Source organism: Heterodontus francisci, chromosome 23 (assembly GCF_036365525.1).
Source record: "Heterodontus francisci isolate sHetFra1 chromosome 23, sHetFra1.hap1, whole genome shotgun sequence".
In the NCBI taxonomy this organism is placed as follows: Eukaryota; Metazoa; Chordata; class Chondrichthyes; order Heterodontiformes; family Heterodontidae; genus Heterodontus; species Heterodontus francisci.
Genome location: NC_090393.1, coordinates 44876532 through 44899974, shown reverse-complemented (window position 1 = coordinate 44899974; position 23443 = coordinate 44876532). Strand labels below are relative to the sequence as shown.

At 42.5% G+C, this 23443-nt stretch overlaps 1 protein-coding gene across 2 annotated transcripts in view; it reads right to left on the bottom strand.

Annotated features, from left to right (window-relative positions):
• suds3 (SDS3 homolog, SIN3A corepressor complex component) overlaps positions 1–23443 on the bottom strand; it is a 63563-nt gene that overhangs the window by 25349 nt on the left and 14771 nt on the right. For both annotated transcript variants that reach the window (XM_068055186.1, XM_068055187.1), the window contains exons 3-5: positions 16249–16304; positions 8477–8548; positions 6939–6958 (exon numbers count right to left, since the gene is read on the bottom strand). In XM_068055186.1, coding sequence (XP_067911287.1) covers positions 6939–6958; positions 8477–8548; positions 16249–16304 — 148 coding nt within the window. The remainder of the gene's footprint in view (positions 1–6938; positions 6959–8476; positions 8549–16248; positions 16305–23443) is intronic.

Here is a 23443-nt window from a genome sequence, read left to right as displayed (position 1 = left end):
TACAAGCAACTCACATGGGCCCAAAATTCCGAGATCTTTAAGCCGCATAATTGCTTTGCATCCAGATTATATGTATATCTGGGCACTGATGTGGAGGAAACTCCAGGCCCTTGAATTTCTGCTCGTTCTGTTGCCCCCTACAAGGAATGACGGGGTGGTGGGGGGGGGGGTAAGGGGGAAGAGGTCATTTGAAAAATTAAAAGTACGACTCTATTTTGATATTATCGTGCTAGCAAAATGTTGGTACTGTGTGAGATACTTCTGTTTTTCTCCAAAGTGATTTAATGGGATTCTGTTTCATTTATATTTCACAGATACAGAGGATGCAAGTGAGACAGACATTGCAAATAAGCAAGATGATGAAGACTACCTGGAGGTGAAAGAGCAGTGAGTATTCTTGCAATGTGATGCAATTGCTCGGTGCAATACAGACCACAGCGTAAGAAATTGCAGTAGTAAAAATCCCTATTGTAGAAAATAATTGTATTTTGGGAGCTATTTTGAGAAATTTGCAGGCTTTAATGAAGCATTGCTGTCTTGAATTAACAATTTGGGATGTCAAGGGTTTTGAAACAGTGAAGATTTGAACTGGCTTTGAAGCCAAGTCATAGTTAATGATGATACTTCCTGGCTGGTACAGCAGTACGGACCAGAGCATAAAAACTTGCTGTAGTAAAAATTCCTATTGTAGCCAGTAGTTGTATTTTAGGACCTGTTTTGAGTAATTTGTTTGACAAATTTTGAGATTTATTTCTTTATAACTTATGTCACTGCAGAATAATTAATATGACTTGTACATTATTTGACACAATTTCACTTTTTATGTGTTTAGATTGTGAAAAGCATTCTGTAATGCAGTTGTTGTCAATCTGCACAACTGTTTATCTGACAGTCAAGGTACTAAATAATTAGCAGTCAGATTTTTTTAAAAAGTGTTCCCAGTAAAGCCACTTCCATCTGTGCCTCCACAACCCCATAATCTTTGGATATTTCTTGTGACCGATTACTGGCTTTAGTCATTGATCTGTTCACCTCCAACTGTTGCACCTTAGCTTGCTTAATTTGGAATTTTTGTTTGTTTCCCATTGAATCGGCGAGGTCTCAACACTCGTGTGATGTGAAACAACTGAAGTGCACTTACAGAATAAGGCTCTGTTTTGGGGAGTCGGGAGAGCAAGAGGTTAGAGATTGCATGACCAATTAGGCAGTTATTGTGCAAGACTCTAAAATGGAGTGTCTTATTTAGGTGACTGCCTCTTCATTGTTATGTGGCGGTTGAACAGCATTTAGAAAATGAGGAAGGCCGTATCTACACTATGGAATGTAAACTACATTCAGTAGATATTAATCAGGATTTTCGTCAGTGGTTTGAAGAAATGTATGCAATTTGAAAGATGTTGATCTGTATTGAAAAGGTCACTGTGTTGAAAGATTGCTGGTGAACATTTTGTTCGAATTAACTCTGTAGTGAAAACACCCGAAAAGGAATTAATTTATTTCGTTAGTACCGAGTTCTTTAGCTACCTGTGAGGCTTTTAGGTGGCATTTAATCTGAGACAATGGTCCTTCTCCAGGATTTCTGGGATTCAGTTTAGCCAGGGGAAGGTTGACAAAGGTGTTGATATAAAACCTGTGTCTACAAAACAGAGATGAAGGGTATAAATGAAGAATAAAAGCAAAATACTGCAGATGCTGGAAATCTGAAACAAAAACAAGAAATGCTGGAATCACTCAGCAGGTCTGGCAGCATCTGTGGAAAAAGAAGCAGAGTTAACGTTTCGGGTCAGTGACCCTTCTTCGGAACTGACAAATATTAGAAAAGTCACAGATTATAAACAAGTGAGGTGGGGGTGGGGCAAGAGATAACAAAGGAGAAGGTGCAGATTGGACCAGGCCACATAGCTGACCAAAAGGTCATGGAGAAAAGGCAAACAATATGTTAATGGTGTATTGAAAGACAAAGCATTAGTACCGATTAGGTGTGAATACATTGAATATTGAACAGCAGCAAGTGCAAACCTGAAGAAAAACAACCTGAAAAAAACAGTGGGTAAGCAAACTGAACAAACTAAGATGAAATGAAATAAATGCAAAAAAAGATTGTAAGGAAGGTAAAAAAAAGGAAGAAAAAATAACTAAAAATGAAAGTAAAATGGGGGGGCTGTCATGCTCTGAAATTATTGAACTCAATGTTCAGTCCGGCAGGCTGTAGTGTGCCTAATCGGTAGATGAGATGCTGTTCCTCGAGCTTGCGTTGATGTTCACTGGAACACTGCAGCAATCCCAGGACAGAGATGTGAGCATGAGAGCAGGGGGGAGTGTTGAAATGGCAAGCAACCAGAAGCTCAGGGTCCTGCTTGCGGACTGAGCGGAGATGTTCCGCAAAGCGGTCACCCAGTCTGCGTTTGGTCTCCCCAAAGTAGAGGAGACCACACTGTGAGCAGCGAATACAGTATACTACATTGAAAGAAGTACAAGTAAATCGCTGCTTCACCTGAAAGGAGTGTTTGGGGCCTGGGATAGTGAGGAGAGAGGAGGTAAATGGGCAGGTATTACACCTCCTGCGATTGCAGGGGAAGGTGCCCTGGGACGGGGACGAGGTGGTGGGGGTAATGGAGGAGTGGACCAGGGTGTCGCGGAGGGAACGATCCCTTCGGAATGCTGACAGGGGAAGGGAGGGGAAGATGCGACTGGTAGTGGCATCATGCTGGAGGTGGCGAAAATGGCGGAGGATGATCCTTTGGATATGGAGGCTGGTGGGATGAAAAGTGAGGACAAGGGGAACCCTGTCACGGTTCTGGGAGGGAGGGGAAGGGGTGAGGGTAGATGTGCGGGGAATGGGTCGGACACGGTTAAGGGCCCTGTCAATCACAGTGGGGGGAAATCCTCGGCTGAGGAAAAAGGAGGTCATATCAGAGGCACCGTCATGGAAGGTAGCATCATCAGAGCAGATGCGTATAAATGAAGAAGTCCCATTGTGCAAATTTTCACTGGCTTCTGAATTGCAACAGTGGGACATCTCAGTCCTAGAATATCACTGCAGCAGTTCCTCAGGGTAGTGTCCTAGGCCCAACCATCTTCAGCTGCTTCATCAATGAAGCTGCTCCATCATAAGGTCAGAAGTGGGGATGTTGACTGATGATTACCCATGTCCATATGCAGCAAGACCTGGACAACATCCAGGCTTGGACTAATGTCTGTAACAGTAACATTCATGCCACACATGTCAGGTAATGGCCTTCTCAAATAAGAGAGAATCTAACCATCTCCCCTTGACATTCAATGACATTACCATTGCTGAATCCCCCATTATCACCATCCTTGGGGTTACCATTGACCAGAAACTGAACTGGACCAGCCACATAAATGTTGTGGCAACTACAGCAGGTCAGAGACTGGGAATTCTGCAGCAAGTAACTGACCACTACTTTCCCCAATGCCTGTCCATCATCTACAAGGCACAGGTCAGGAGTGTGATGGAATACTCTCCACTTGTCTGGATGGGTGTGGCTGCAACAACACTCAAGAACCTCAACACAATCCAGGACAAAGCAGGCTGGTTGATTGGCATCCCGTCCACCACTTTCAGCATTCACTCCCTTCACCACTGACACACAGTGGCAGCAGTATGTACCATCTACAAGATGCTTTGCAGCAACTCACCAAGGCTCCTTCAACAGCAACTTCCAAACCCATGACCTCTACTGCCGATAAGGATAAGGGCAGCAGATCCTTGGGAACACCACAACCTGCAAATTCCCCTCCAAGCCACACACCATCCTTACTTGGAACTATACCGCCGTTCCTTCGTTGTCGTTGGTTCAAAATCCTGGAACTCCCTCCCTAACAGCACTGTTGATGTACCTACACCCCTAGGATGCAAACGTTCAAGAAGTTGGCTCACCACCACCTTCTCAAGGGCAATTAGAGATCGGCAATAAATGCTGGCCTAGCCACCGATGCCCACATCTCATGAACAAATAAACATCGTCAAGGTCCTGTGGGTTTTTTTTCCTGGGAATATACGGCGTACCTTTAAGGCTTGCAAAGGATCAGTACTGCTTTAAGAACCAGCAAGCCTCTGGAGTGAGAAAATGCATTTTCGACTGCCGTTGCATACAACCATTTGGAAACTGTGATTCAAAGGCTGCATTCTCGTTACCATGGATATAGCCAATTGGAGTGAGTATAAGCGATACATTTGTTACAATTCAATTTTGAACTGGCTTTATAGTTGAAGACAGTTTGTTCTAAGAGGACACAGACAGCTAGTGTTAGCACCTGGAAAAAGAGCCCTCAACCATTTGAACTGAAGGAAGAGAATTTTAGTCTGTTTAATTATTATTTCTCAAAATTCTAAAAAAGGTCAAGCCAAAACAGAGATCTCTGGTAATTTAAACAGAAGGAAGTTAGACTGTGACAATCTTTTATCCCTCAAAACCTCTCAGGTCAGACTGATTGTATTGAAAGTGTTTGCAAGTCGTTCATTGTTGAAATTCGCTGGAGAAGGAAAACATCATGTACTGCTAAAATTAGACTACAGACTGTTCCACTGTGGAAGAACCTTTTCCCCCCCCATCGGACAGCCATGAGAACTTCAAGTAACACTGGACTGTACATTTGAAAGGACTCTAATTTTTTCCATTTTAAATGTTGTTTATACATCTTCATAGTGTTTAAGAATTTAGTTTTTCTAATTAAACAGTTAACGTGTTGATTTAAAGACACCTGGTTTGGTTAGCCTCATTCGGGGGTTAATAGATGGTACAATTTGGCTGGGTCTTTCTTTAATTTGGAAAGTTTTAAATGATATGTTAGGCGATCTGTGGAGCAACAGGATTGAATTAACAGTGCGTGACTCCCACCACAATCAGAATCGCATATTTTGATTGGGGGCTTTGACTGGACCGGTTGGTCGTAACAACATATTTATTAGGGGCTCGTCTAGGATTTGAACAACATATTGATTGGGGGCTCGCTCGAGATTTGAATCATATTTAATTCAGCGGCTCGCATCTGGGATCAGAATCAGACTAATCTGGAGGGCTCACATTTGGAATCATAGTGATTACTCGTTTCTGAGATAACATATTCAAATTGAGGTCTTGCATTTGGCATCATATTTAATTTCTCTCAAGTCTGGGATCATATCAATTGGAAAATCGATTACTGGGATCTAAATCTAACACCAATTACAAAGAAATTAAAAGAACCAGTTCTCTTGTATAATAAGGTACAATCTATACCATTGTTATGGTATTAAGAGTTTTTGGGAAAGCAGAATGATTCCCTGAGTGACATGATAACTTTAACTAAGAACAATTAAAAGAATTGGCAGCAAAATTGGGATTGGAATTGAAATTAGGTGCCAAAAATGCAGAGATAATTGACATGTGGTAGGAGTATGGGATTAATGTAGGATTAGTATAAATGGGTGGTTAATGGTCGGCACAGACTCGGTGGGCCGAAGGGCTTGTTTCAGTGCTGTATCTGTAAAATCTAAAAAAAAATAGCCGAACATCTGGAATTAGTAGATGATGATGATGATGATGGTACAGATGAAGGGCAATACGAGGAACAAGAAAGGGAATATGAGAGACATGAAGATAGCAGGTCCGAGAGTGATGCAGTGGAATTGGCTAGGATTCCGTTAGAAATGAAAAAACTGGAGCTTCAGCAGAAAAAGAACTAAGAAAACTTGAACTGAAAAAAGAGGAAAGGGAGAAAGAGAGAGCATTTCGGAGAGAAAGTAGGAGAGAAGGAATTTCAGTTAATAGTGATGGAACTAAGACAAAAGAGTAGTCTTGAATCCAGGGGAAATTTGGGTCAGAAAGAATCTGAGTTTAGATCAGGGCCCAGCGAGAAGTTGTTCAAATTTATACAGGCTCTTCCTAAGTTCAAGGATGTGGAGGCATTTTTCATATCTTTTGAAAAAATAGCCAAACAGATGAAATGGCCGAAAGAAAGCTTGACATTGCTCATGCAGGGTAGGCTGGTAGGCAGAGCTCATGAAGCTCGAGATTGGCTGAGCAGACATATTTAGAATTTAAGAGGGTGAAGCATATGAATTCGGGGGTTAATAGATGGAACAATTTGGCTGGGTCTTTCTTTAATTTGGAAAATTTAAAATGATATGTTAGTTCAATCCTGTCGCTCCACAGATTGCCTAACAGTGTGTTTCTCCCACCACAGCCAGAATCGTACATTTTGATTGAGGGCTTTGACTGGACCGGTTGGTCCTAACAATATATATGCTACAGGTTCAGAATACTTAAATAAATTGATGGCGAGTATAAGCAAACAAAATTCTACTTCTTAAAAATATTTTTATCTTTTATCCTTTTTGTTGCTTCAATGATGTGTGCTATTCTTCAGTGGACAGACACAATGATCTATTTCCCAGTCACTTGCCAATACCATTCTGGAACCATCAGATAGAACTCCCTCTGGAAAAATTTCTATCTTCTACATGGAGTCTTTACCCTTTTGGAATTTCTAAGTGCCATATTTACCAGTTGCATTGCCTTACCTGCAGGACATTTTGAACAGCATTTACCCACAATTTTTACGCCATCCCCATTATTTTTAAGTCCTGCCAGGCCAACTACCATTGCCATCAATGGTGTAAGTAATCTGTTGCCAGACCTCCACCAATGCTCTATCGCTGACCATCAGGAAATAAACAACAAAGACTTAATAAATGTTCTTTCCCTCTCAACAGAGACCTAAAATCTTCATCCAGAACAGCTGAGATCAGTTACTGGGCAGTCTAGCAAAAATCAAACTTATATTCTATCAAGTTGCTCTACACTTAGGTGTTTCCAAATACAACATATGGCACCATTGGAAAAGGTAATCTTAATGCAATCATTTTTATTCAGCCGGTTATGTTTTAAGTGAATTCAGTGGGGAAAATAAAAGAAAGGAAGAACACTCACCTCCAGTTGCAGAAAAAGCTCTGGAAAAAAGGGTGGGGAAAATAGTATTAATGATATGCACTGCATTTAACTTGCCAGTTTGTATCTCTAAATCCAGCAACGTGAAGTTCTAATGTTTTCTAACTTTATTTAAAAATTCAAAGGAGAACAATTCAAAATAAACTGGCCCATAATTTTCTGTCAAAATAACAGGAAGGCTCATGGCGCTTGCTAATATTTATGTGCAAATACTACAGCAACTTCAGGCAAGAAGCAGATGCACTGTTAAAGGCAGAAATCAAAAAGTTGCTGTTCAAGTTGTGCTGCTCTGCCTTTTGCTTTGCAAAAACAGCGTCTCACCGTGTGCCTCATCACTGGAATGCATTGATTGGCATGAGGTTGCTGTAATTATGTGGTAGATGCAAACTGAAGTGGCCACAGAAAGTTAAGCCTTGTCCATTTTGGCCCAAGTGGTCTTAACAATGTGGCAAGTGTTAATTACTGACTGGCACTGAAAATTAACCATTACAAGTGTGAAGTCTCATTCTTTCACAGTTTAATTGTAGTTGGAGATTATAAAAATATATGATTTTACTTTTCTGCCTTTTTTAAAATCTATCTTAAACCAGTCTTTCTTTCGCCCTCTTTCTGTACCTGATTTGTCATTGAATTCACCCTCTCATTTAGACTTCCTTCTCAGTCCTTGCTCAGTTAACTTCACAATCCTCCATTTTGATTGTCGCACATGCCTGGTTTCCTGTGCTGTGCCATTATCTGCTTGCAATCTTAGCAACTTGCCACTCAAAAATGAGAAAAACTAAATGTGCAAGGGCAAGTCTAATGAACGTCAGATACCATTAAATGCCCTGCCACAACAAATTGCCAATTATCTTTTTCTCTTTGTTGATGAGATTTTAATCATGTTAAGTATGCTCAGTAGGTCTGGTGGTTGAGCTAATGCCTTTTCTTTGAGGAATACTGTGAGATCATGAGTGTTAACCCCTTACAAGTTGCTTCTGGGAATATAAAATACAAACTTAAACTTCAAGACAGACAAAAATACATTTGTCACAGTGGACATTGATTAGATTAGATTAGAGATACAGCACTGAAACAGGCCCTTCGGCCCACCGAGTCTGTGCCGAACATCAACCACCCATTTATACTAATCCTACACTAATCCCATATTTCTACCAAACATCCCCATCTGTCCCTATATTTCCCTACCACCTACCTATACTAGTGACAATTTATAATGGCCAATTTACCTATCAACCTGCAAGTCTTTTGGCTTGTGGGAGGAAACCGGAGCACCCGGAGAAAACCCACGCAGACACAGGGAGAACTTGCAAACTCCACACAGGCAGTACCCGGAATCGAACCCAGGTCACTGGAGCTGTGAGGCTATGACAAGTTGAGACTCAGCTGTTATATCCTGATGACCACTCGTGTAAGGACTATTGGTGTTTACTCACAGAAATAATCAGTGACTGCAGGAGAGAAAATTGTTGAAACAAAGAACATTGGCACCTTAAGGTAAAGGCAATCCAAGAACTAACCTGCATTTCTTATTCTTTCTTTGTATTGCTGATCTAGTTTCTTCATCCTTTTCTGATATTCCTGCAATGTACCTATATTACCACGATAGAAATAGCCACAATCAAGGATTAATTTATATTTTAACACAATATATGGAGAATTCCTTGGTAATCCATCACCTGAATGATCTATTTGTTTCACGATGTCCCCTGCCACTTAGCATCATCACCCAATGGTTGCAACACAAAAGAAGTTACTTGGAGTGAAAAAATACAACATAAAAATACAGGATGGGTAACAAAGGGTTAGAATCATGTGGTTCATATAGCTAACAAATCACTCTGGCATAACCCTAATTAGAACTTTTCCTTGCAACCCAATTCAAACCATTTGATTTCTCGGAATTAGGAACACCTAAGGTGCTTGCATCAGTTGTACTTATTTTCAAAATGGTCATTGTATGTACAGTAAAACAGATAAGCCAAATATTCCAGATTTGGTTGCATTCCCTGCAGCATTCCTTCCTGTTTTCATCCTCACCTAGGATCATGCCTAATTCTCAAGCCCTGACAGCTGGATATGATTCCATTCAATTTCTGTTTATTGGGCTTTCCAGTAATGGAGGGATGTCCTGGTACTGGGATCTGCTACATTGGCAGCCTGCACAGGGCGAGGTAAATGCTGTAGCGGTGGAGGGGGAGGGAAGTAATGTCCTGCAGACGCCTGTCCAGAACCCATCCCTCCATGTGCTGCAGCCACGACTATCTGAATTGCTAGAGAGTGGGTAAGGGGTTGTTAATAGCTCATCATTACGTGATGTTCTAGTGGAGTAAAGCTGCCACATCTGGTTGGAGGCATTGCTGGAGGTTTGATCATGTGATGTCTAAACCATGTGAAAGCAGATCATGTGACTCCTACAACTGTAACTGGACTTAACCTTATAAACGTTGGGTCCCCTGTGGCTGAGAAGCTGAGGTTTTGTGCCAGCAGCTGATGCGCAAGACATTCCAAGAACCAGGAGGTCACCCGTAAGCATGTGAAGAGGGGAAACCGGGGACAGGAAACTGGGGAAGCCACTGTCTCCTTCGTTACCCCCGAGCCCCACCTCTGCCTGCCATTCCCCCTATTCCCTCTTCCCCGCCCCCCCAACTCAAGTTCCCTGTGATTCTACCCCCTCGACCCCATCCCCGCAAGCTTAGGAGTCCCCAATTCCCAACTCCTTCCCTCCCCAACCAGCTGTTTCCGGCATTTGTGCAATGGAGATCTTTTTACCAGCATCTATAGCGACAGAAAAACTCCTCGACCTCTGGGATAGAGCAGTGCAAGCATCTGTTCAATCTAAGAAATAGAGGGATTTCTCTGCCACTATGCAAGCTGGTCTCCATTATAAGAAAGACATTTTTCCACCCGATGCCACCTCACACTAACATGTATGTCCAGTGTTTTAAGTTGTAAAGAGACTTGGTGCATTGAAGGCTGGCTGTAGTTAGTAATTTGTGAGTGTCTATTTTTCATGGGGCTGTTTCTATTTATTGTAAGTTATTTGGGATGTTCAGTAGGTGTCAATTTTTTGGGTTGTCCATTTGTACAGGCTACACTGTATATTGGGATCATCAACCTATTTGAAGTTTGGACAGGACCTTGGATTAAATATCCCACTATGAAAATGCAAACAATTTTACAACTTGTGTTTATTTAACAACTCAATCATTTTAAAACTTGGAAATATTGTTTTTCTTTAATTCGTTCATGAGATGTGTGCGTCGCTGCCTAGGACAGCATTTATTGCCCATCCCTAATTGCCCTTGAGAAGGTGGTGGTGAGCCGCCTTCTTGAACCACTGCAGTCCACGTGGGGTTGGTATACCCATAGTGCTGTTAGGAAGGAAGTTCCAGGATTTTGACCCAGCGACTGTGAAAGAACGGCGATATAGTTCCAAGTCAGGATGACATGTGGCTTGGAAGTGCTCAAAATCATGAGGGGTCTGGACAGAGTAGATAGGGAGAAACTGTTCCCATTGACGGAAGGATCCAGAACCAGAGGAACCAATTTAAGGTGATTAGTAAAAGAAGCAACAGCGACGAGGAAAAACTTTTGTTTTTAAACGGAGCAAGTGGCTGGGATCTGGAATGCACTTGCTGAGAGTGTGGTGCAGGCAGATTCAATCAAGGCCTTCAAAAGAGAAGTGGATAATTATCTGAAAAGAAATTTGCAGGGCTACAGTGAAAAGGCAGGAGAGTGAGACTAGGTGAGTTGCTCTTGCAGAGAGCAAGCATGGACATGGCGGGCCAAATGTCCTCCTTCTGTGCTGTAACCATTCTATGATTCTCCAAAATCTCATGAATGGGTATTCACAGTACTACACTGTGAATGTTGGACGGTTAATCTCTGGAAAAGAATCATAGTGTATCAGACATATTGCATGTCAGACTTCAAGTAATGCAAACCACATTTCTTGCATCCAAGGAATGAGTTTTTATTTATATACCTTACATTTCTCAGACCACCTCATAGCACTTCACAGACAATGAATTACTTTTGAAGTTCAGTCACTGTTATTGTGTAGACAAACATGCCAGCGACTTTGTACACAGGAAGTTCACAAAAACAGCAGTGAGCTCCCCTCTATGGGAGTCAGAGAGAAATTTCCCAGTTTTCCTTTCCTGCTTTGTCCTCGAGTTTTTCTCTGGCTTCTAGTTTCTCCCAGGAAGTTGCACAGCTGCTGGAGGTGGAGTATATTGGCGATTATGATGCTCAGTTATACCATGACAATATGGGACAGGCTCAGTGGACTAGATAGTGTTTTCCTGCTCATCATTTTCGGGTGTTGGTATGCAATGTCCCCTCTAAATCTTTCTTGTTGAGCGCGACCTGTTCGTTTCAATGCGGGGTACATTTTAATTTTTTTTGAGCGGCCACGCACACGTGGTATCTCAAAGGTAACAATTTGTGAGCAGCATGTTCATCGGCTTGCTGCCCGGCCACACACACATCTTACAGAGAACATTATTTGTATGTAAGGGCTATGGGATCCACTCACAGGACTGATTGAGACTACTGAACCCAAGAAGGCATTTACAAAACACACAAAATTGTAATTATTAAGTGTGGGCCTAGGTGGTTGAAGGGCTGGTGCAACTAAAGAGAGGGGGAAGCACAAAAGGCCGGAATCAGAAGATTAGAAACTTCAGTGGGGGATGTAGCATTGGAGAAAATTGCACAGATAGGGAAGGATGAGGTCATGGAGGGATTTAAACAGAAGGGTTTTAAATTTTAAATCTGAGACATTATGGAACTGGAAACCAATGCAGGCCAGCAAGATCACTGGATATGGACAGCAATGTTTTTCATGAGGATGCCAAACAGGAGAATGGCTAGGAGAACACTGGAATAATCAAAACTGGAGGTGAGAAACATGGATGAAGGCTTCAACAGCAGATTGGCTGAGGTCAAAACAGAAGTGGGCGATGAAAAGATAGTGGCAGAAGTCAGTTTTTGTGATGAAGAGGACATGGGGTCAGAAACTCATCTCAGAGTTAACTAGGGCACCGAAGTTGCAAGCAGTTTGGTTCAGTGCATAACCTGAGACAGTGGCTAGTAAGGGTACAGAGGTTGTGGTAAGGCCCAAAGACAATGGCTTTGGTCATCCCAACGTTCAGGGGCAGGAAACTGCAGTTCATCCAAGACTGGATGTTGGATAAGCAGTCTGACAGCATAGAAGAATTGGAGGGATCGAGATAGGTGATAGACAGATACAGCTAGGATTCGTAGCAGGCAAATGGAAGCTGACCCCAAATCTGCAGATGGTGTTGCCAAGGCAGTATGTAAATGAGCAAAAGAAGGAGAAAGCCCAGGATGGATCCTTGGGGAATTCCCAAAATTGACTGTGCAGAGGTGAGAAAAGAAGCCATTGGTAGCAAGCAAGAGCAGTTCCACCGGAAAGAACAACAGAGTATTGGCTTTAGAAAATGGCATGGTCAAACGTATCAATGGCTACAGAGAAATAGAGTGGGACAGGAAGAATAATGCATTATAGTCATTCGTGACTTTTCTTGGGGTTGTTTCACTGGGAGAGGCAAAAAAAAAAATTGACTGAAGATAATCAAACAGGGAGTTGAAGAGGAGATGAAAATTGATTAGGGAGACGACAACATATTCAAGGACTGGAGAATAAATAGACTTGGAGATGGCAGTCACAATTGCAAGGAGAGGTGAAGTACATTTTTGAAGGGGGGGGGGGGGGGGCGGTGTTGATGATACACTTGAAAGGGAGGAGCCAGTATCCAAAAGGAAACCATTACAATGTCAGCTAGCATGGGGACAAGATGGGAAAGTTGAGTAGTTAGCAATTTATTGGAAATGGGGACAACATGGGAAAGTTGGGTAGTTAGCAATTTATTGGAAATGGGGTCAAGGAAGCAGTCAATGGGTTTCATGGATGAGATGAACTGAGAGCATGGGAGACATAGGTGGATAACTAAAGCAAAGAGGGTTCACGGCAAGGGCTGTGAACAGGTTTGGTTTGCTGGACTAAGGGAATCAGCAGAGGCAGCGGAATGGCCTCTACCTTGGTAACAATTACTTAGGTCATTGTGCACTGTATATGTCTCAGCAACAGCAGAATTAATAGGAGGAACCTATAGTTTCCCCACAGCATCAGAGTTAATTAGAATTAGATTACAGCGCAGTACAGGCCCTTCGGCCCTCGATGTTGCGCCGACCTGTGAAACCATCTGACCTACACTATTCCATTTTCATCCATATGTCTATCCAATGACCACTTAAATGCCCTTAAAGTTGGCGAGTCTACTACTGTTGCAGGCAGGGCGTTCCACGCCCCTACTACTCTCTGAGTAAAGAAACTACCTCTAACATCTGTCCTATATCTATCACCCCTCAACTTAAAGCTATGTCCCCTCGTGTTTGCCATCACCATCCGAGGAAAAAGACTCTCACTATCCACCCTATCTAACCCACTGATTATCTTGTATGTCTCTATTAAGCCACCTCTCCTCCTCCTTCTCTCCAACAAAAACAACCTCAAGTCCCTCAGCCTTTCCTCGCAAGACCTTCCCTCCATACCAGGCAACATCCTAGTAAATCTCCTCTGCACCCTTTCCAAAGCTTCCACATCCTTCCTATAATGCGGTGACCAGAACTGCACGCAATACTCCAGGTGCGGCCTCACCAGAGTTTTGTACAGCTGCAGCATGACCTCGTGGCTCCGAAACTCGATCCCCCTACTAATAAAAACTAACACACCATATGCCTTCTTAACAGCCCTATTAACCTGGGTAGCAACTTTCAGGGACTTAATAAAACTTTAATAAAACATAAATCATCCAAGTAGAATAGGGGAAAAGGATAACAAGTCAGTTGCAACAAAAAATAATACTGCATCTGGGAGGAAAACCTAATTTATACCATACACAGAGTTACAAGACTTGCATTTAACTGCTGCAACTATATTTCAGAGAATAGCTAATTTCCCAATCATGCTCTGCCTCCTCCACAGGCTCAATTCTTTTTATCCATGCATTTAGCTTTCTCCTGTACTATCCATTATTATTATTGCCTCCTGTTGTTGTTCCCACTTTGTTTACCCTAATATCCATTCCAACTTCACTTGTGATTTTTGACAGGCATAGGTAACAAATGACAAGATAAAAAATGTGCATTTATATAGCACCTTTCATAACGTCAGGAAAGGTCAAAATGCTTTACAGCCAATTAAGTATTTTTTGAAGCATAATCACTGTTGTGACGTAGGGAAGCATGGCAGCCAATTTGTGCACAGAAATTCTCACTAACGGCAGAGATAATGGCTAAATAATCTGTTTCAGATGTCATTTAAGGGTTAAATATTGGCCAGGGGAGAGCTCCCCTGCTTTTCTTCGAATAGTGTCATGAGTTTTTTTTTTATATCCAGCTGAGAATGCAGATGGGTTCTCGGTTTGACATCTTACCTGAAAAACAGCGTAAAAGTCTTGCATGCAATTGCTATAACTACCTTTCAGCTTGGTTTAATGTCTCATCTCAACAGTGCAGCACTCTCTCAGTACTGTATTAAAGTCCCTCAAGTCTCTGGAGTGGGTTTGAACACATAACCTTCTGACAAAGAGTGTCACCACTGAGCCAAGTTGGATGGCTATGGAACATTATGAAAAATAAACCACTAATAAAGCTACCAGTATATCAGATTTTCACGGTTCCTGGTTACCAAATGGTTTATTTTCTGTAATCCATTGTTCCATTATTTATCACTCAATCAATATCAAAAAAGACTGATGATCTAGTCACCAACACATTGTTGCTGGCGGGAGCCTGCTGTACAGAGATTGGCTGCCGTATTTCCTGCATTACAACAGCGACTGCACTTCAAAGAGTACTTCATGGGCTGTAAAGTGCTCTGAGACAGCCCGAGGATGTGAAAGGTGCTATATAAATGCAAGACGTTTCTTTTTCATTTCAAGGGAACCCATACAATGAAAGGAACTGACTCCATCTTGGACTGTGGAAACTATTTCATGTGCATCTTGCCTCAGTCACTGAGCATTGTGGAATTATCAGTTGAAACCAATGAAAGATGGTTGTACAGATGTCAGCTTGATTAGACGGACATGAGACGAGTTGCTGTTCAACACATCCTAGCTCATTCATACAAAAAAAAAATAATGGTCCTAACACAGCACCCAAACACATCTCAAGTCATCCCAATGTTTGCAGTGCCACGATCCTAGCCAGAGCCTCATTCCATGCATTGATCACTCTTTGTATGAAGCAGAACTTATTGAGCTCAGTCCTGAGGTGTAACAATAATAAAGAAAGGCAAGGGTTAAGTGGGATGGCAGCAATGTGGTACCAGATACTTGTCCAGTTCTTTTTATTGAACAAACTTTCCTCTTCTGCACCATGGTAGGAATGGTAACAATGTTCTGATCTTTGTCTCATCGTATGAATGAGGCAGAAGTGTTTCTTTTCTGAATTGCCTGGACAGGAAAATGTTTGCAGTTGTTTTTTTCTGTCCTGTTTCGTTATTTAGTGCGAAATGTAGTATTCACGCTTTGGGCTAATTTGACAGATGGTCAAATTATAGCTCTTGGAGGAATTAGCTATTTCCTGAACATGAAGTGGTATACAGTCATTACAGCACAGAAGGATGACATTCGGCCCATCAAGTCAAGCCAGTGTTAGGAAAAGAAATAAATGCTTGAGCTGAGAATGTTCAGCCATGATTGCAGGTCATGTAAAATGTAAGGAACATTTTATGAAATAATATCTATTAATAGATTGATTCCTGGGATGAGAAGTCTGTCCTGTGTGGAGAGATTGAGTAGAATGGGCCTACATTCTCTGGGGGTTAGAAGAATGAGAGATGACCCCATTGAAATGTATAACATTTTTTTTTTTTAAGAGGTCTTGGCAGGGTAGATGCCGAACAATTGTTTCCCTGATGGAGAGTCTAGAACTAGGGGTCGACCATTTAGGACTGAGATGAGGAGAAATTTCTTCACTGAGGGTTGTAAATCTTTGGACTTCTCTACCTCAGAGACTATAGATGCTCAGTCGTTGAGGATTTTCAAGATTGAGATTAATAGATTTTTGGGCACTAAAGGAATCAAGGGATATGGGGATAGGGCGGGAAAGTGGGATTGATGTAGAAGATCAGCCATGATCTTATTGAATGGCGGTACAGGCTTGAGGGGCCATATGGCCTACTCTTCTTATGCTATCCACTACTATCCAGTGTTTACACTCTATTTGTTCAAGTACAAGAAAACAAGATACCCACCTTCCTGTAACTGCTGTAGCTGCCTCTTAAGAGATGTTAGTTTCTCCTGGTACATCCTAAGAACAAGATATAAAAGATGGAATTTAGATATAATGAAAGCCACCAATATATCCTCGTGTAGAGCCAAACTTACACATAGTACAAAAATACTGTAGTTCAGATTTTTCTAATTTAGCACTTAACATTACCAGATTATAATGTCAGTTTACCATATTTGGTAAGCAAATTCTTTTATAAATGTATGTAGGCAATGCTCTAACTTCAAGTATTTCTTTTTCTTCTTGAGATCTGGGTGATGCTGGCAAGGCTGGCATTTAATGCCCATCTGTTGGATGCATACAACTATGTGACAGGCAAGGCCAATTCAGAAGGCAATTAAGGGTCAACCACATTGGTGCAGAACTGGAGTCACCAGTTAGTTGGGTTTTTAGGACAATCCAACATCATCATGGTCACTTTCATTTCGAGGTTTTTTAAAATTGAATTAAAATTCTCAGACTGCCATGATGGAATTTGAACTCATGTCTGCTGTATTATTCCAGGCCACTGTATTACTAGTCCAGTAACATAATTACTGCACTACTGTACCCTTGTACACTCATAGAAGCATGTGGTAATGTCGCTGGACTATTAATCCAGAGGCCTGGACTAATGCTCTGCAGACTTGAGTTCAAATCCCACCTCAGCAGCTAAGGGAATTTAAATTCAATTCAATTAAATAAATAAATCTGGAATTTAAAAAAAAAAGTCTCAGCAATGGCTAGATCAAATACCCATCTGGTTCAATAATGTTCTTTGGGGAAGGAAATCTGCCAAAAATGTCCAAACATGGACAAAAGAGATGAATTCCAAAGGTCAGTTTGGAGTGACTGTCCTTGACGTCAAGACAGCATTTGACCAACTGTGGCATCAAGGAGCCTTAACAAGACTGAAGTCAACGGGAATCGGGGTGGGGGAGGGGGGAAATTCTCTACTGGCTGGAGACAAACTTAGCACGAAGCAAGATAGTTGGGAGGCCAATCATCTCAGCCCCAGGACATCACTGGAAGAGATCATCAGGGTAGTGTTCTGCCCAACCATCTTCAGCTGCTTTATCATGATCTTCCTTCCATCATAAGGTCAGATGTGGGATGTTCACTGATGACCGCACAGTGTTCAGCACCATTCACAATGCCTCAGATACTGAAGCAGTTCGTGCCTGCTTGCAGCAAGACCAGGACAATATTCAAGTTTGAGCTGATAAGTGGGATGTAACATTCGAACCACCCAAGTGCCAGGCAATGAAAACCTCCAACAAGAGAGAATCTAACCAATTCCCCTTCACATTCAACAGCATTACCATCACTGAAACCCCCAACATCAACATCCTGGGAATTGCCATTGACGAGAAACTTAACTGGACCAGTCATATAGTATGGCTAAAAAGGAAGATCAAAGGTTGGGAATTCTGCGGCGAGTAACTCACCTCCTGACTCCCCAAAGCCTGTTCACCATCTATAAGGCACAAGTCAGGAGTGAGATGGAATATTCTCCATTTGCCTGGGTAAGTGGAGCTCCAACAAGAATCAAGAAGCTCAACACCATCCAGGACAAAGCAGCTCGTTTGATCAGCATACCATTCAACATCTTAAACATTCACTTCCTCGACCACTGGCACTGGCACACAGTGGCAGCAATGTGTACCATCTATAAGATTGTACTAGAGCAATTCACTAAGGCTCCTTCTACAGCACCTTCCCAACGTACAACCTCTACCACCTAGAAGAACAAGGACAGCAGGCACATGGGAACACCAGCACCTGCAAGTTCCCCTCTTAAGTCACACACCATCCTGACTTGGAACTATATCACCATTCCTTCACAGTTAGGGTCAAAATCCTGGAATTCCCTTCCCAACAGTACAGTGGGTGTACCTACACCACATGGACTGCAAAGGTTCAAGAAGGCAGCTCATCACTACCTTCTCAAGGGCAATTAGGGAAGGACAATAAGTGCTGGCCTTGCCAGTGACATTCACAAGCCATGAACAAATAACAAAAGTACCACAACAGCAGATTTGCTGGAATTGAATGGCAAGATCAGAAAAACACAGGCATAATTAGAAACAAAGGCAAAAGTCACCAACTGCTTCTATTTTGGAGATTTGGAAGACCAAGAGATGACATGATTAATTAGACAATTATTGAACAAAACTCTAAAATGGAGTGTCTTATGTAGATAAAAGCAAAATACTGCGGATGCTGGAAATCTGAAATAAAAACGAGAAATGCTGGAACCACTCAGCAGGTCTGGCAGCATCTGTGGAAAAAGAAACAGAGTTAACGTTTCGGGTCAGTGACCCTTCTTCGGAACTGACAAATATTAAAAATGTCACAGGTTATAAGCAAGTGAGGTGGGGGTGGGGCAAGAGATAACAAAGGAGAAGGTGTAGATTACATTTCATCTTAGTTTGTTCAGTTTGCTTACCCACTGTTTTTTTTCATGTTTGCACTTGCCCCATTGTTCAATATTCAGTCCGTTAACACATTTTCTGTACAAATGCCAACAAAAGCACTAATGCCAAGTACAGCCAACAAAATCGGAACTCAGTGATGCCACGGATTCTCTACCCAGCGGAAAAGCCCCTGGGAAAGACAGCATTACCCCTGAAATAATCAAGAGTGCCAAGCCTGCTATACTCTCAGCACTACATGAACTGCTTTGCCTGTGCTGGGACGAGGGAGCAGTACCTCAGGACATGCGCGATGCCAATATCATCACCCTCTATAAAAACAAAGGTGACCACGGTGACTGCAACAACTACCGTGGAATCTCCCTGCTCAGCATAATGGGGAAAGTCTTTGCTCAAGTCGCTTTAAACAGGCTCCAGAAGCTGGCCGAGCGCGTCTACCCTGAGGCACAGTGTGGCTTTCGAGCAGAGAGATCGACCATTGACATGCTGTTCTCCCTTGGTCAGATACAGGAGAAATGCCGCGAACAACAGATGCCCCTCTACATTGCTTTCATTGATCTCACCAAAGCCTTTGAACTCGTCAGCAGACGTGGTCTCTTCAGACTACTAGAAAAGATTGGATGTCCACCAAAGCTACTAAGTATCATCGCCTCATTCCATGACAACATGAAAGGCACAATTCAACAGAGCCGCACTTCATCAGTCCCCTTTCCTATCCTGAGTGGCGTGAAACAGGGCTGTGTTCTCGCACCCACACTTTTTGGGATTTTTTTCTCCCTGCTGCTCTCACATGCGTTCAAGTCCTCAGAAGAAGGAATTTTCCTCCACACAAGATCAGGGGGCAGGTTGTTCAACCTTGCCCGTCTAAGAGCGATGTCCAAAGTACGGAAAGTCCTCATCAGGGAACTCCTCTTTGCTGACGATGCTGCTTTAACATCTCACACTGAAGAGTGTCTGCAGAGTCTAATCGACAGCTTTGCGGCTGCCTGCAACGAATTTGGCCTAACCATCAGCCTCAAGAAAACGGACATCATGGGACAGGATGTCAGAAATGCTCCATCCATCAATATTGGCAACCACGCTCTGGAAGTGGTTCAAGAGTTCACTAGGCTCAACTATCACCAGTAACCTGTCTCTAGATGCAGAAATCAACAAGCGCATGGGAAAGGCTTCCACTGCTATGTCCAGACTGGCCAAGAGAGTGTGGGAAAATGGCGCACTGACACGGAACACAAAAGTCCGAGTGTATCAAGCCTGTGTCCTCAGTACCTTGCTCTATGGCAGCGAGGCCTGGACAACGTAGGTCAGCCAAGAGCGACGTCTCAATTCATTCCATCTTCTCTACCTCCGGAGAATACTTGGCATCAGGTGGAAGGACCGTATCTCCAACACAGAAGTCCTCGAGACGGCCAACATCCCCAGCTTATACACACTACTGAGTCAGCGGCGCTTGAGATGGCTTGGCCATGTGAGCCGCATGAAAGATGGCAGGATCCCCAAAGACACATTGTACAGCGAGCTCGCCACTGGTATCAGACCCACCGGCCGTCCATGTCTCCGCTTTAAAGACGTCTGCAAACGCGACATGAAGTCCTGTGACATTGATCACAAGTCGTGGGAGTCAGTTGCCAGCGTTCACCAGAGCTGGCGGGCAGCCATAAAGGCGGGGCTAAAGTGTGGCGAGTCGAAAAGACTTAGCAGTTGGCAGGAAAAAAGACAGAAGCGCAAGGGGAGAGCCAACTGTGTAACAGCCCCGACAAACAAATTTTTCTGCAGCACCTGTGGAAGAGCCTGTCACTCTAGAATTGGCCTTTATAGCCACTCCAGGCGATGCTCCACAAACCACTGACCACCTCCAGGCGCTTACCCATTGTCTCTCGAGATAAGGAGGCCAAAGAAGAAGATCACCTTTTCTGTACTAATGCTTTGTCTTTCAACACACCATTAACATATTGTTTGCCTTTGCTCCATGACCTTTTGGTCAGCTACGTGGCCTTCTACAATCTACACCTTCTCCTTTGTTATCTCTTGCCCCACCCCCACCTCATTTGCTTATAACCAGTGACATTTTTAATATTTGTCAGTTCCGAAGAAGGGTCACTGACACGAAACGTTAACTCTGCTTCTTTTTCCACAGATGCTGCCAGACCTGCTGAGTGGTTCCAGCATTTCTTGTTTTTATGTCTTATGTAGATGATTGTTTATTCATTGGTATGTGGGGAGTGAACAATATTTCAAGAACGAGGAAGACTGTGTCTACACAATGGGATGTAACCTGCATTATACTGATCAGTAGAAATTAATCAGGATTTCTGTCAACGGCTAGAAAAAAAATGTATGCAATTGAAAAGATGTTTTTGTCTTGAAAAGGTCATTGTGTTGATAGGCTGTTAGAACTAACTCTGAAGTGAAAACACCCCGAGAGGAATTAGCAATTTCCTGTGTTAAGAATGAGCTCTGAAACTTTCTGTAAGGAGTTTAGATAGTATTTAATTTATGAGACAATGGTCTTTCTTCAAGATTTCTGGGACTCACTTTGGCAGGGAAGATTGACTACAAAAGATCTATATCAAGCCTACGCCTACAAAAGGAAGGTAGAAATGAAAAAGTCCCATTGTGACATATCGTGCCAAAGAATGCAATTTAGAAAAATAGCTTAAAGGGAGAGTTTCACTTTAATAAATTTGGAAGAGGCTCTGACATAGCAGATAAATCAGGTATTGAGCCTACAGTGCAGCACACCATTTAAAAAAATGTATTTGTTTATGGGATGAGGGCTACAACAGCATTTATTGTCGATCCCTAATTGCCCTTGAGAAGGTAGTGGGGAGCTGCCTTCTTGAACTGTTGCAGTCCTTGGGGTATAGGTACACCAACAGTGCTGTTAGGGAGGGAGTTCCAGGATTTTGACCCAACGACAACGAAGGAACGGTGGCATAGCTCCAAGTCAGAATGGCGTGTGACTTGGAGGGGAACTTGCAGGTGGTGTTCCCAAAGCATCAGCTGCCCTTGTCCTTCTAGGCAGTAGAGGGTACGGGTTTGGAAGTTGCTGTCGAAGGAGCCTTGGTGAGTTGCTGCAGTGCATCTTGTAGATGGTACACACTGCTGCCACTGTGCATTGGTGTGAAGGGAGCGAATGCTGAAGGTGGTGGACCGGGTGCCAATCAACCGAGCTGCTTTGTCTTGGATTGTGTCGAGCTTGAGTGTTGTTGCAGCCGCACCCATCCAGGCAAGTATTCCATCACACTCCTGTCATGTGCCTTGCAGATGATGGTTAGGCGTTAGGGAAAATAGTGGTGAGTTACGTGCTGCAGAATTCCCAGTCTCTGACCTGCTCTAGTAGCAACAGTATTTATGTGGCTGGTCCAGTTCAATTTCTGGTCAATGGTAACCACGAGGATGTTGATAATGGGGGATTCAGAAATGGTAATGTCATTGAATATCAAGGGGGGATGGTTAGATTCTCTCTTATTTGAGATGGTCATTACCTGACACTTGTGTGGTGTGAATGTTACTTGCCACATATCAGTCCAAGCCTGAATGTTGTCCAGGTCTTGCTGCATTTGGACATGGGTTGCTTCAGTATCTGAGGAGTCGTGAATGGCGTTGAACATTGGGCAATCATCAGCGAATATCTCCATTTCTGACCTTATGAAGAAGGGGTCATTGATGAAGCAGCTGAAGATGGTTGGGCCTAGGACACTACCCTGAGGAACTCCTGCAGTGATATTCTAGGACTGAGATGTCCCACTACTGCAATTCAGAAGCCAGTGAAAATTTTCACAACGGGACTTTTTCAGTTCTACCTTACATCTCTGTTTTGTAGACATAGGTTTTATATCTACACCTTTGTCAATCTTCCCTGGCCAAACTGAATCCCAGAAATCTTGGAGAAAGACCACTGTCTCATAAATTAAATGCCACCTAAAAGCCTTACCAGGTAGCTAGAGAACTCAGTATTAACAAAAGAAATTGATTACTTTGGGGTGTATTCACTTCAGTTAGTTCAAACAAATGTTCATCAACAACCTTTCAACACAGTGACCTTTTCAATACAGATCAACATCTTTCAAATCACATACATTTCTTCAAACCACTGACGAAAATCCTGATTAATATCTACTGAATTCCAGGTTACATTCCATATTGTAGATACGGCCTTCCTCATTCTCTAAATGTTGTTCAACCCCCACATAACAATGAAGAGGCAGTCACCTAAATAAGACACTCCATTTCAGAGTTTTGCACAATAACTGCCTAATTGGTCATGCAATCTCTAACCTCGCTCTCCCAAATCCCCAAAACAGAACCTTATTCCCTAAGTGCACTTCAGTTGTTTCACCACGCAAGTGTTGAGACCTCACCGATTCAATGGGAAACAACCAAAAATTCCAAATTAAGCAAACTAAGGTGCTGTAATTGGAGGTGAACAGATCAATGACTAAAGCCAGTAATCAGTCACAAGAAATATCCAAATATTATGGGGTTGTGGAGGCACAGATGGAAGTGGCTTTACTGGGAACACTTTTTTTAAAAATCTGACTGCTAATTATTTATTTAGTGCCTTGACTGTCAGATAAACAGTTGTGCAGATTGATGACAACTGCATTACAGATTGCTTTTCACAGTCTAAACACATAAAAAGTGAAATTGTGTCAAATAATGTACAAGTCATATTAATTATTCTGCAGTGACATAAGTTATAAAGAAATAAATCTCAAAATTTGTCAAACAAATTACTCA